General features: G+C 46.6%; 1 protein-coding gene across 3 annotated transcripts in view; it reads left to right on the top strand.

Moving 5' to 3' along the window:
- Positions 1-15,056, top strand: part of EFR3A (EFR3 homolog A) — a 153,827-nt gene that overhangs the window by 62,179 nt on the left and 76,592 nt on the right. For all 3 annotated transcript variants that reach the window (XR_005779284.1, XM_040433716.1, XM_040433717.1), the window contains exon 8: positions 318-458. Coding sequence is in view for 2 of the 3 variants with exons in the window: in XM_040433716.1 (XP_040289650.1) it covers positions 318-458 (141 nt within the window). In the remaining variant the exon portion in view is untranslated. The remainder of the gene's footprint in view (positions 1-317; positions 459-15,056) is intronic.

The raw sequence follows: 15,056 nt of genomic DNA, 5'->3' as shown, positions 1-15,056 counted from the left end.
CTTATCCTGTACTGATCCTGAATTACATCCTGTATTATACTCCAGAGCTGCACTCGCTATTCTGTGCACATACATTATGTTACTTACCTTGGACCAGTCATGTATTTAGAGGCGTCTCGGAGTGACAGCTCAGATGTGACACTGAAATGGTCGGGACCATAAAGTGTATGACTTCTCTGCTTCTATTTAAATCCATCAGCGCAGACCTTATTGTTTTTCGCTAAATGAAAGCCATACATCAATCATCTTCCTCCTCACGCGTTCTGTCCGCCATCTCCAGTAAGCAAAGCTTGTATTGATTGATGCATTTTCCCCAGTCGCACGGCTCCACCTGCATCCCCTTCTGTCGTCGGTGACAAAGAGGAGAATCCCGCTGTCCTGGCTGAAAACTGCTTCCGGGAACTTCTGGGCAGAGCTGCTTATGGAAATATGAATAATGCCGTCCGACCCGTGTTTGCGTGAGTATGATGCCGGATCTGTGCTAGTTTATCCTACTGAGGGACGGTACGTCATAAGTGACTGCCAGGGAAGCAAATATTAAACCGTAAATTACTCTAGACCACCAGGGGATCGAATGTTAACCTGTCCATTAGCCTTGACCACCACTGAAGCAAACTTTAGACTAGCGAATAACCTTGACTTTATAGGGAAGCAAACCTTAACCTGTCCACGACCTTAGCCCACCAGGGAAGCACATTTTTAACCCTCCGGTTACCATAGACTACCATGGTAGAAAACTTTAATCCCTCCGCTGCTCTAGACCATCAAAGATGCTAACATTAACGTCACTATTACCCAAGTTCACCAGGGTTGGAAGCATCATTTCCCCCACTGCCCTAGACCACCAAGGAAGCAGGTAGTAACCCCTCCACTACCCTAAGCATCCAACAAAGTTGGAATTATCAGAAATGTTGCTTTCCTCATTTTTGTGTTGTTTATAGGCCTTAGATCTTACAGTCCAAATAATAGTAAAAATCTGCCTATAGAATATACAGTAGACTGACAGTCATGGGGGACATAAGCCCAAATCTGGCCTGTCTTACCATTAAAGGGGTTGTCTCAATTCAACTGGAATTGTAGGGAGTTAAAGAGGTCCTCTCACTTCAGCAAATAGCATTTATCATGTAGAGAACGTTAATACAAGGCACTTACTAATGTATTGTGATTGTCCATATTGCTTCCTTTGCTGGTTGCATCAATTTTTCAATCACATTATATACTGCCCGTTTCCATGGTTAAGACCACCCTGCAATCCAGTAGCAGTGCTCGTGCCTGCACACTATAAGAAAAAGCACCAGCCTCTTTCGTGGGCTGGACTGTTTGATGGCACATAGGCACGCATGCGCAGCAGCTCCCCTCCCGGCCACTGCTGCAGCGCAGATAAGAGGTGCCGGCAGGGGAGCTGCTGCTCGTAGTCTACATTGTAGTCATTTATGAAACTCCCATGCACTTGAATAAAGAGATCCCTCAACTTCTTGTACTATTGTATGGTGACAGCCGCTCCACTTCTTGTACTATTGTATGGTGACAGTCGCTCCACTACTTGTACTATTGTATGGTGACAGTCGCTCCACTACTTGTACTATTGCACGGTGACAGCCGCTCCACTTCTTGTACTATTGCACGGTGACAGCCGCTCCACTTCTTGTACTGTTGTACGGTGACAGCCGCTCCACTTCTTGTACTATTGTATGGTGATAGTCGCTCCACTTCTTGTACTATTGTATGGTGACAGCCGCTCCACTTCTTGTACTATTGTATGGTGACAGCCGCTCCACTTCTTGTACTATTGTATGGTGATAGTCGCTCCACTTCTTGTACTATTGCACGGTGACAGTCGCTCCACTACTTGTACTATTGTATGGTGACAGTCGCTCCACTACTTGTACTGTTGCACGGTGACAGCCGCTCCACTTCTTGTACTGTTGCACGGTGACAGCCGCTCCACTTCTTGTACTGTTGCACGGTGACAGCCGCTCCACTTCTTGTACTATTGCACGGTGACAGCCGCTCCACTTCTTGTACTGTTGCACGGTGACAGCCGCTCCACTTCTTGTACTGTTGCACGGTGACAGCCGCTCCACTTCTTGTACTGTTGCACGGTGACAGCCGCTCCACTTCTTGTACTGTTGCACGGTGACAGCCGCTCCACTTCTTGTACTGTTGCACGGTGACAGCCGATCCACTTCTTGTACTGTTGCATGGTGACAGCCGCTCCACTTCTTGTACTGTTGTATGGTGACAGTCGCTCCACTTCTTGTACTGTTGTACGGTGACAGCCGCTCCACTAATTGTACTGTTGCATGGTGACAGCCGCTCCACCTCTTGTACTAGAGTAATTGAGAGTAGGGGTGGGCGATATGGCCTAAAATCTATATTGCGATATATTATTTCCTTCTGTATGTATACAGAAAATACAGATTACAAAACTTGGCCCAGAGCCAGTGCTTTCAGACATGTCCCCCAGAGCAAGTGCCACCCCCCCCCCCCCCCCCCCCCCCCCTGAAGAATCGCTATACTTACCTTCCCAGCATGACACTGTGTGCACGCCAGGCCCTGGCCACTCCAGTACAGCACAGTGCGGAGTCGGGAGCCGAAGCCACGGAGCGGTGAGAAGCTTCTTCAATTCACTACTGCTACGTGGTCATATCGCGGTCCGGCGCTATATGCGATATGGGCAAAATCTGTATCATTGCACAGATTCATATTGTGCATATCGCATATATCGCCCACCCCTAATTGAGAGAGCCCTCCACCTCTAGTACTGTTGCACGGTGACAGTATGTTTCTATTAATGGCCTATTATCGGTCACTTTGTGTAGGAACTGCAATTTTTGGTGCCTGTTCAGCATTTCCCACCCCTCCGTAGCGTAGACCTCCCCTTTCTACATGTCCAGTGTGAGCACCTGGATACTGTGGAAGAGACCCCCCTTCCAGCCTCTACATAAACTCCTCGGGCGGCCATTGGGAATGGTGTAAACCACCAACATTTACCCGATTTAATGTCTCTTTTAAATCCCCTTTCATTACTTTTCTTTAAATTGGCCCCGGCTGCCTTAGGAATATTTTTTTTATCCTTAAGTGCTCCCACTTAATGTTGGGAAATCAGACGGCTCCTCAGTCCTTTTGAAGCTATTCATTAGAGGGGAGTGTATTGTCTGGTATTAGATCATTGCAGTGCTTCACAGTGGGGAAAAAATACCAAATCTGCGCTCCCCGAGTAATGAAGCAACATCCTAATTAGCTGCCCATTATCCCTGCTCTCGTGGAGCCTCCTGATTCAGGCCCTTATGGCCAATTAGTGCAGTGCCCGTGCGCTCGGCGATGGTAGTGTGGTATCAGGGGGGGGGGTTATTTCTTAGCGCAGCTTTTAGTCTTGTATGAATGATCCGGGCTTTACAGAACAAGCTCTGTAAGTGAAGAGATGTCTTTGCTGCTGCTGGATTATTAGGGCACTGCAGTTTTCTTCATTAGAAGGGACTGACGTGAACCCGAGGAGGCGGCGAATAAGCCGAGCCTGCTTTCCTGACACTCGCATAACATCGCAATTCATAGAATTCTGCATTGTGCCATTCCTCTGTTATTCTTCCTGGAAACGTTTGAACAAATTGACTACTGGGTGTTGGCATCCCTTTTGTTGATGGGGTGCGTCTTTACACAGGCTGATGACACGACTTGGGTAGTGTCAGAGTGTGTAGAGCACACCCGATCGACAAGGGGGGAATGGCCACACTCAACTGTCAGTTTAGTTGTACTTCCCAGAGGAATAATGGAGGCACAGCACAGTGCAGAATTCTGAGAGTTGTGATTTTATGCAGAACACACATTTACTGAATCAGACCTGGAGAGGTGATGTGTGACATCATCATGGAAACCTTGTATCTGTTTGATGCTTTTTTTTCTGGATGCAGCCTGCAGTGTAAATCATGGAGATTTTTATTCTGATCGCAATTTCTCCATGTCAACATCCACATCCTTACTGAATTTCAAAAATATAATATCCTATGTCCATGGACGTAGTCATAGCAACCAATTTATAAACAACTTACTGCGACCCTCCAGCTGTTGTAAAACTACAACTCCCACAATGCCCTGCTGTAAGCTGATAGCTGTAGGCTGTTCGGGCATGTTGGGAGTTGTAGTTTTGCAACAGCTGGAGGGCCGCAGTTTGAGGATGCATGCTCTATATCCAGGGGTCCTCAAACTTTTTAAACCGGGGGCCACTTCACTGTCTCTCAGACCATTGGAGGGCCGGACTATATTTTTTAAAGGGGTATTCCCATCTTGGACAATAGGGGAATATCGTTAGGTGCAGGTCCCACTGCTGGGACCCGCACCTATATAGAGAACGGAGCCCCGAAAGTGAATGGGAGTGTACTGCGCATGCACTGCCCATGCTCCCATTCATTTCTATGAGGCTGGCGGAAATAGCCAAGCCAGCGCTCGGCTATTTTCGGCAGCCCCATAGAAATGAATGGCGGGCGGCTGCTTATGCGCAGTGCGCCCTCCTTCACTTTCGGGGCTCTGTTCCCAGCGGTGGGACCTGCACCTTTAGGACAATGGGGGCATTGTGGACAGTTACCTCTTGCAGGCTTTTCTATGCAGACCAGCTCAGTCCCTGATGGGGTTCTGTTATATCTCCCTATATAACGGGCCAAATTGATACGTTCTAAATCCGAACACTGAAAAGGAAACGCTTATCAAATCTTAGTATTTCTATCAAGGAGACCCCTTTAATCAGTAATCTGTTTTACACTTCAGTTGACGTTCTGGTTTGGAATAGCTATATAAGCAGGAAGATCCTTTCCATGGGACAACCAGGACACTAAAATAGGATCTTTCTGCTTATATAGCCATTCCAAACCAGAACCCCCACTTACAGGCCTCTGCCCCCCCCACGTGGACACTTACCTCTTGCAGTCTTTTCTATGAAGACAAGATCAGTCCCTGACGGGGTTCTCCCTATATAACGGGCCTAAAAGGAAATGCGTATATAAGTAGGATGCTATTTTATTATCATGGTTGCCCCATGGAAAGAAAACTGGCAGTTGGCTGGATTGGCATGCTCTCAATTGTTTCCCAAAGAGACTTGGATAATGAAATATCAGGCTGCAAGTCTGCATTTCAATAGGTCAGATTCTGACCTATTGAAATGCAGACTGGCACCCTGATATTTCATTATCCAAGTGTCACTCTGACTGACCTGTTGACAGGCAGACTGGCATTTTGTTATCCAAGTCTCTTTGAGTATGAAATGAGAGCATGCCAACCCAGCTAACTGCCCGTTTTTTGTTTTTTTTTCCACTGTCACAGTGGCCACCATTTTCATGTCCCCCACAGACAAGTGGCCGCCATTTTCATGTCCCCCGCATCGGCCCCACCACACACTGTCTCCCCATTGTTAATATTAAAATGTTAAGTGCCACACAGTTGTCCAGGCTGTCCCTGAGCCTGAGGCTTCTTCTCTCTGCTCCGGGCGGTGATATGAGAAGCAGACAGCGGGCGGCGGCGCTAACTCGCTCACTGTAGGTCACGCGCCAGCGTCACCTGCGTCGCCTGAGAGGAGCAGGCGAGTGACGTCAGTGAGCAGTCACGTACCGCCGGAGCAGAGCTGACATCGGAGGGAGGGAGCCAGGGCGCAGGAAGAGGAGAGCAGAGGTGCGCAGGCCCTGAGCATGCTTAAAGGTTAACTGTTAAACAGACCCGGCGGGCCGGATCAGATTCCTCGGCGGGCCGCATATGGCCCGCGGGCCGTAGTTTGAGGACCCCTGCTTATATCATCTGTCTGAATTGTCTTGTCTCGCTTTCTTGTCTCGCTCTCTTGTCTCTCTCTGTCTTGTGGCCTCCTCTCTCTCTCTCTCTCTCTCTCTCTCTCTCTCTCTCTCTCTCTCTCTCTCTCTCTCTCTCGTTCGTTCGTTCGTTCGTTCGTTCGTTCGTTCGTTACATCCTTTATTTGGTATTTTGTTAGGCCGTGTGTATGGGAGCTTTGGATGGACAGGGTGGAGATCAGTTGTTGCAGCCCACATGGTTTGGAGTGGTCCTTGTTGGCCAGTAGGGCTTTATGGTGGTATGAGTTGGGGCTGCTGTTCTGTAGGTGGTTCCAATATGATAGCGCCCTCTTCTGTACTGCAAGAAGTAAAGGAAATCTGCCCAGCTCAACCCGGCAAGCATTGTAAGAAGTGCTCCAATGAACCTGGAGGAGGTGTTTGCAGAATTCCAGGTGGAATGTTTCTGTTGGGCTGGAATCCCATTTGGTTTGGTCTGGATCATCTGCATACAACAGGAACTTCACCTCTGTGTCATGTAGAGCCAGTCCTGGTGCTGAGGAGGATTCTAGGGCTGCAGCCAGTTCATTGATGTAAATGTTGAACAGAGTTGGACTTAAACTGCAGCCCTGTCTAACTCCACGAGCCTGCTGGAAGTACTCTGTTCTTTTCCCATTCATCTTTATGCTGCAGATGTTCTGAGTATAGGAGCTCTTGATGACCTTATAAGTCTTCCCTCCTATTCCACTCTCCAGTAGTTTGAGGAAAAGGCCTTCTTAAAGTCCACAAAGCAGGCAAATATCTTCCCGTGCTTTGTATTGTGGACATGTAGGGTATAGATGTGATCAGTAGTGCGATGGTTTGGCATGAACCCGCCTTGGCTTCTGTGGAGGACATTATGCTGTGTCAGGAAGGTAAGGATCCTTCTGTTTAGAATACTATTGAACAGTTTTCCCAGCGTGCTGCTGACACAGATTCCTCTGTAGTTGGCCGGCTCATACTGGTCTCCACTCTTATGGATGGGTGGTATGAGGCCTTGGTTCCATACATCAGGGTAGTGCCCAACACTCAGGGCCAGCTTGAAGATCTTCCATATTGCAGTATGTACCTCCTGGAGAACTGTGTTTTATCATCTCTGGAAGGATTCCATCCATCCCACTGGATCTTTTACATCGCAGGTCTTGAATTTTCTCAGCTATTTCTTGGGGTGTAATGGGTGTGTCTAGGGGGTTTTGGTAATCTTTGATTGTTTCCTCCATTTCATTGAGTCCTCATTTGGAATGTCTTTGTTCAGGCTCTTGAAGTAGTTGAGCCAGATGTTGCCATTTTGAATGTGGAGATTGGTTTTCTTGGATCCTGAGCCGATTTGATTCCAGGTTTCCCAGAAAGAGTTTTCCTGAAGAGCATCTTCCAGTTGTTGCAAGTTTCTGGAGATGAAGTCTTGTTTCTTCTTTCTCAGGATTTGTTCGTAGTTTTTCTGTAAGGCCCCATAAGTGCTCCTCAAATCAATATTGTCAGGGTCTCTGTGTTTTTTTTTATTTGAAGCTGTTCGCAGGGCATTTCTTAGAGTTTGGCATTCTCTATCAAACCATTTATTGGGCTGTTTATTGGCTGATTTTCGGTGGGTGACTTTTTTGATGTTAGAGGTTTCTGCGATGATGTGTAATATTCTTTGGAGGTCCTCTGCTGCTTGGTTCACCCCTTGGGGACTTAGTACATAGGTGGTGTTGTGGAAGTTTACAAACCGTTCTTTGATGTCGGGTCTGTTGGCTACCTCTCTGTAGGTTGTGGTAGACTGTCTGGACCATTTAAATCAGGCATCCTCAAACTGCGGCCCTCCAGCTGTTGTAAAACTAAAACTCCCACAATGCCCTGCTGTAGGCTGATACCTGTAGGCTGTTCGGGCATGCTGGGAGTTGTAGTTTTGCAACAGCTGGAGGGCCGTAGTTTGAGGATGCCTGATTTAAATGATGATGGGAGGTTGTACAGACCGGTCTGATGGGGTTTTGAGGATGGCTTGTTTGAGGATTTGATATAGAGCAGTAGTTGGCTGTGGTCTGACAGGTGTGTTTGTGGGGTGATTGTGAAGGCGTTGATGTCTGTGATGGCGTAGTCTACCACACTATTACCTACATGGGAGCTTAGTGTGTATCTTCCCAGAGAGTCTCCCTTGGTGCGGCCATTCAGAATGTAGAGCCCTAGACTCCGACACAGATTCAGCAGTTTTCTTCCACTCTTGTTGATTGTATTGTCATAGCTGGTTCTCTGTGTCTGTATTGACTCCTGGCAGTAGCTTTCAGATCCCAATATGTATGTGTTCCCCTCTGCGGTGACATAGTCCTTTTCTCTTCCAGTTCTGGCATTGAGGTCTCCATAGATGAGCACATGTCCTAGAGACTGGAAGTGGTTGATCTCACTTTGTAGAGCCTCATAGATGTCTGGTCTGAAGTATGGGGATTCGAGTGGGGCGATATATGCTGCACACAGGTAGATGTCAGACTGAGAGGTGAGGATGGAGCTACTTATTTTCATCCAGATGTGGCTCTCTCCTTTTTTTGATTGCTCTGATATTGTCATGTAGCTCTTCTTTATACCAGACTAAAATTCCTCCTGAGTAGCGACCCTGTTTGATGTTTTTATCTTTCTGGGCGGGCACGGAGAATTCTCTATAGCCGACAGGCGCTTGTGATTCATCCTGTGCCCGCCTCCATGTTTCCAGAAGGATTTTTATGTCGCTATCCTGCAATCTTTGTATGAAGTCGTCTGGATCTTTTACTTTGGATCCAAAGGCTGAAGCATTCAGACCTTAAATGTTCCAGCTGCTGATTATAAGTGATGTCATTTTGGGTTGTTATACCTTGTAACGAGTAAATTGTATGGGGTAGTCCAGGTTGTAGATGGTCATCACTGTGTCTGTTACATAATTGGTTCAGTCACATTAATTTGTTACATAACGCGCTGAGGAGGGTCCGTATCTCCTCCATGTCTCTGCTCTTTGGTGGTCTTGATATCCATCTTGGGGTGGGTCCTTTTCCTCCGTTCCTGCCATCTGCGCGGTCTTGTTTTTGGGTTCAATGTGTTGTCCTTGTATTGGTTTGATGATTGAGGTCTTCTTGCTGTTATTGTGTTAGTTTGTGTTTTGGTTTGTACCAGGTTCAGGGGTATGGGTTCTGTTCAGCACGATGTCTTTTAGCTCTCTGGCCAGGTGACTCGCCCCTTGTTTGTTATCATAGAGGTGATGATGTGTTATGGATGGATGTTGGGCCAGGTGAATGTTGGGCTTTGAGCTCGTTTTGTCAGCCAGTTCTGTATTTATCTTATGGATGATATGGTCCGGTATGTCCATCCTTGAAAGTAGACAGGACAGTATGACTTTGGAGTGTGGGAATTTTTGCTGTGCAGTCTGTTAGTTGTGACAGTCTGTCTGCAATGGCTCCTTGTTGTTTCTGGATGTTTGTTCTTGTGTGTATGATAATGTGTTTGGTGTCGGTGAAATAGGGATCATTGAGGACTTCTGTTGCATGTTCAATTGTAGCACAGAAGATTTTGGTGACTCTCTCTTTCCTGGGAAGAGCCGTTGTGTGTTGAGGTATTTCCCATTTGAGTCCATTATTATAATTTCAGAAGTGTGATGTCTGGGGTTTGTTGTCTGTCTTGGAGTGGCTTCAAGATTATCGGAATGGTTTACGCTTTCACTGCTCTTTGTTAGGTTGATTTTTGGACACTCATTAGTCTTCTTGGTGTCTTGTTCATTGTTGTGTACTTTGTCAGTACATATCGTCCTTTTTGATCCTCTCTCCTGGTTGTTGGGCTGTGTTTGTGTTTTTAGTTGTGTTATCTCTTCTCTCAGGGTACTTTCACACTTGCGTCGTTTGATTACGGCAGGCAGTTCCGTTGCCTGAACTGCCTGCCTGATCAGGCAAACTGTATGCAAACGCATATCATTTTTCTGACTGATCAGGCATTTTTCAGACTGATCAGGATCCTGATCAGTCTTAAAAATGCCTGATCAGTCGAAAAAATGCATTGAAATGCCGGATCCGTCTTTCCGGTGTCATCCGGCAAAAACGGATCCGGCATTTATTTTTTCACCTTTTTTTCAGTCTGCGCATGCGCATACCGGAAGGACGGATCCGGCATTCCGGTATTCTGAATGCCGGATCCGGCACTAATACATTCCTATGGGAAAAAATGCCGGATCCGGCGTTCAGTCAAGTCTTCATTTTTTTTTAGCCGGAGATAAAACCGTAGCATGCTACGGTTTTCTCTTTTGCCTGATCAGTCAAAACGACTGAACTGAAGACATCCTGATGCAAACTGAACGGATTACTCTCCATTCAGAATGCATGGGGACATGCCTGATCAGTTCTTTTCCGGTATAGAGCCCCTAGAACGGAACTCTATGCCGGAAAAGAAAACCGCTAGTGTGAAAGTAGCTTCAGTTGTTTTTTTTCTTTTGTAGATGTCGGATCTTCAGTTGCACTTCAGTTTGTTTATTTCTTCTCTGAGTTGGTAATTTGTATTGCTTCCAGCTCTCTCTCCCTCTCCTTCGATACAGATAACCCTCTTGTGGTATTGCTTTAGTTCGACATATTGAATCCAGAGGCTCTGATAAAGTTTCTTTCTAGTGACGCGTTGCAATGCTTCTGTGATCTCCCCAGGAAGTCGCATGTTTTTGGCAGCCTGCCTTCAAGACTATTAGGGAGATCTGTTTGCTGCAATTCACACTGCCCCTTCTAGTATGGTGATTTGAGATGCTTCGCTTTACTGGCCATTAGCTGCATCTTTGTGGGAGAAGACCCATCGGTTCAGCAGAGCCCAGAGCAGCTTCTCGGCAGTGACCCCTCGGATGTAATCCTTGTACAGTCGCTGCACACAAAGCTCATCTTAGGTTCTCTCATTCACTGGATGAATGTATGGCGTAAACATATATAATATGCGACCAGTTGAGATGAAGGTGCAGGGACCTGGCCATGTCGGTCAAGATGGAGAGGGTGGGGCTGGTAGAGGAAGCAGGAGGAGCAACGGTGCACTGAGTGGCTTGGTCCCGCCCACAGGGCACCTAACTGCTCATTTCCATAGGGATTTAAATTTTATTTTTATTTTTTCTAGAATGAAGCAATGGATCTCCAAGTGAAAGTTATCATTACATTTAGCTGACCTAGACATTGTGCCTGGTGTAAGTGGGGAATTTCCTGGTGACGGACTCTCTTCGAACTCCTTAATATAGTCTGATGTTGAAAAAAATAATAAGTTTGAGAAACATGAAGGATATTTATAGGGCTTTTTCACTGGCTTGGCGTTGGCTTGCTGCATGAGAAACCTCCCTCCTCTCTTCTAGAGCCTGGCTGTAGAGGTAACTATTGACAGGTCCGGACTGTTTTGCTGGCCAGTAATGTATAGCCCACATAAAAGTGGCTGGATCTGCCAACAAACATCTCTAGTGCATGACCGATATAAGACGAGGGCCAAGTAGGTCGTGTGATCACTGGACACGCGCTTATGGTCTACATTGTGAAGCTCGTTGGTTTAGTGCGAGACTTTAGTCAGTCATGTCTTTCCATCCTTTTGAAACATTTCAGTACACTCTATGCAAAACCGATATATTGTTCAAAGCCTAGTTCTGTGCATGACACGGCAATGATACAGAATAACACCACCTCGGGTCCTGCACCAGGCATGATGTATGAGTTTTACCTGCATAGTCATTGAAACCCTTAAAGGGGTCCTCCGGGCTTTTAATATCAATAACCTATGCTCTGGGATACCAGATCGGCGAGGGTCCGACATCAGGCACCCCCGCCGATCAGCTGTGTCGTCTCCCGTTTCTCTTCTTGCTCGCTGCTGCTTTGCCATTGAAATAGGAGCAGCGAGCAGGAAGAGAGAAGGGAGACGGCACGTGCACACTTCGCGCGCCGTCTCCTCATATGGATGATCGGCGGGGTTCCAGATGTTGGACCCCCGCCGATCTCATATTAATGACCTATTCTGAGGATAGGTCATCAATATTAAAAGCCCGGACAACCCCTTTTTAAGTGTTTTTTCCAGAATTACTATAGTCTTTAACAGGTATGCTCATGTAGTTGCTTACCTCGTGCATCCCCTCTATGCTTTTTTTTTTTTCCATTTTGGACTCTCTTTACCCGTTTTCACCATGTAAACCAATCCCCCCCGCTTTGTTTCCATCCTGTATGAAGCACTTCCTGTTGCTGTATCCAACCAGAACCATGATGCACTGCTCCTTCCTCTGCCACAGCTTCAGCACCGCCCCTAGTTTATAGCTCCTCCCACCCAGCTAGTTACACAGACACTCCCCTATCACTGCTCCGCCCATAGACATAGCATCACACGAAATAGGAAAGAGCTGCATGGACATGGTCATGTGACCACAGCCCTGACCGGAGATAGGAACAATAAAGGTAAAATAAATATATTAAAAAATTACTGTGACTTTCATAAAAGATTATTTTAAAGTATGCTGGTGCTAACGGGAAACCCCCTTTTAATGACTGCTGCCAAAAAAAAAAAAAAAAAGTATTACCAAGGTAATCATAAAAATAAATCAAAATTGATATAGCAAATAAAACCATAATAAATATTAAAAATAAGTAAGGACTCGCCAATCCTGTAGGGAACGTCGTATATTAAGATAATAATGGCACAGTGGCGGTAAGGGTCCTGAATGAGAGACCTCCTTCTATTGGTTTAGAATCCCCTAATTGGTTTTCTGAACCAGACAACCCCCCATAATCACGCTTTCTGGTGGGGTTGGGGGGCGCAGGTTCTTCAGATCTTCTTTGTATCCTCTCGTTCAACTTTTTCCTAGGTAATACCAGGTGAATTTGTCATGTCAAGCCTTAAAACTGAAAATAATTGGCGCACGCTCCGTCAGGTTATATAATTGATTGGGTCCCACAGGATGCAATGTCCGCATGTTATTGATCTCGTGGCCTCCCTCACGGTATTAGCCTCTCATTTCATTTCCAGGCGGATCATTTACCTGGAGTTAAACTGCTGTCACCGCGTCTGGAAAGCCGCCTCCTGAATTTTTTATTTTTTCTCTGCAATGTTTCTAGTGAATCTAGACCCATTGAAAAGTATAATGTACTGGTGTGTTATCATTTTCTGCTGCCTTATGGGTAAAATGTTCATATTGGAAAAACATTCCAAAATAATCCCAAAATTCAAAGTTTGCTGTGTCACTCCCGCGATCCGCTTTGTTAAAGGGGTTAGTCAATTTCTCACATGTGCCGGGCCCCTCACCAGTAATATACTTACCCCGCTCCTGGTCCCCGCACCGCCGCTGCTGCTCCTCCCTGCACACGGCGGAAAACATCCAGGAGCAGCCAATGGCAGACGGGGGCGAGTCTCCCTAGCATCGCGAGTGACACTAGGGAGGCTCGTCCCTGCCTGCCATTGGCTGCTCTTACCCCGACACCGGATGGAGAAGCAGCGACTGTGCAGGGATCAGGAGCGGCGCGGGGGAGTGAGCGGCGCGGGGAGTATACCACAGGTTGCAGCTATGGTATATTTTTAGGATTGTCCCAGAAAACATCTTTAAAATCCTTTTATTCAGCTGATTCTTAATGGTTGTGTATAGGTTTCATGCAAAACTGGCTGACAACCTTGTCCTTGATATTTCAATTCACCATAAACGCATTTCAGAAAAAACGTTATCCTTCGTCCTGAGAACGACGGCGAGGTTAAGGCAGGTGTGCATTTACATATTTGAAATAGTGCTGTGTGTGAACGGTCATCTCGGTTTATGATGTTGTACAAGAGTGTGGGATATTATCGTGCGGAACCACATCCTCTATATTAGTTTGTGTTTTTGTTGCAGCAGTGGCGGTACTGCAGCGTGAGTGATAGGATATAGAGGATTAAGCGCCAGTGTAAAACAATATATCCATTCACCTCGTCACCCAGTTTTTCCTGACTACTTTATGGCTGTGATGTCATACGTTTCCCACTGCTCCCCCAATCCTAGTTGTCGCTACACCCAGCCAGTGACCTCTGATCCCCCGTTATATCCTGTTGCCCCCGTCTGCTGGACTTCTCCTGTGCTGCACCTGTTCCGTAGTACTCACTGCCCATAAGGCTTCTTCCTAATATTCCCAGGACCCCGTGTAAACTCGCTTCATGCAGATTTACTTTATTCACCTTTCCAGTGCAAAGGACTGGTCCCCAAGGTGAAATTAGCACCTTGAACCTATCGAGCCACTCCTCCTGCTCAATGTCAGACTGGGGTGCCTAGGGCCCACCAGTAAAATTTTGTTTTTGGGCCCACCGTACAGATACATTCAAGTATTACTTGCTCACACAGCAGCAAGATGCTACCAGATGATTGAATATGGGGTTCCCTGCAGGAACTTTGAGAAGGTAGGTCCTGGGGAAGGAGGACACTGGCTGTACTGCCTCTATATCTAGAAGTTTTCAGCTCTGATCGGGTCTGGGGAGTTTCGTTAATAATCTATCAGGTTTTTTATATGAACATCGGCTGGTTGAGGTGCTGTACATTGAATATATGTATGTAGTGCAGTAAGTTTACTGTGTTATGTGCCACTTGTGCAGGGGTTTGAAGACTAGGGGCCACCTTGCTCAGAGCCCATCGGGGGGGATTCACCTGTACCCCTGTGGACCAGTCCGAGCCTGCTCCTGCTTCACTAAGCACCTATGGACAGGGACAAGCCTCCTTTGTCTCACCCTTTGCTCTCTTTGTACAGTCCCTACTTGTTAGAAGGTTCCCTCGATGATAATCTGATCACAGAGCATCCTCCCGCTGGCATCTCCATGGATCAGATGTGATCTGTGGGGAAAGCGGGCAGTAAGTGTTCAGTTTCTGTGCAGCGCCACCATAGGAGAAATTAATCATTACAGAATGTCCATTTATATCAATGTGCTGCCTGTGCAATGCAGGACAGGCAAGGTCCTCCAGAATGAGAAATGTTCTCTATATAACCATTCTCCACTCTGGCCAAGAGATGAAGATCCTGAACAGCGGACCCCCCCTGTATTAACTCAGAAATCCCTAATAGGGTGTATGACGACGGGTTTTAAAAACTTGGCAACCCCTTTAAACTGAAAAATAATTTTTTCTCCATCCTGTAGTAATTTGTTCTCTTTCGGTGCTGAATATTAACCCCTCATCAAGTGGGACAATCACTTTTAGATATGATTTTGTGGGTTGAGAGCTGTATTTTGCCGACATTCTCTCTCTCACATCTACGGCTGCCGTGATCCTGGTAATGGTCAAAGCTGAGAGGTTCATCACAACCTGCTATCCTTCATCGG

Source organism: Bufo bufo, chromosome 5 (assembly GCF_905171765.1).
Source record: "Bufo bufo chromosome 5, aBufBuf1.1, whole genome shotgun sequence".
NCBI lineage: Eukaryota > Metazoa > Chordata > Amphibia > Anura > Bufonidae > Bufo > Bufo bufo.
The sequence above is the reverse complement of the archived record's forward strand: the minus strand, read 5'-3'. Positions and strand labels throughout refer to the sequence as shown.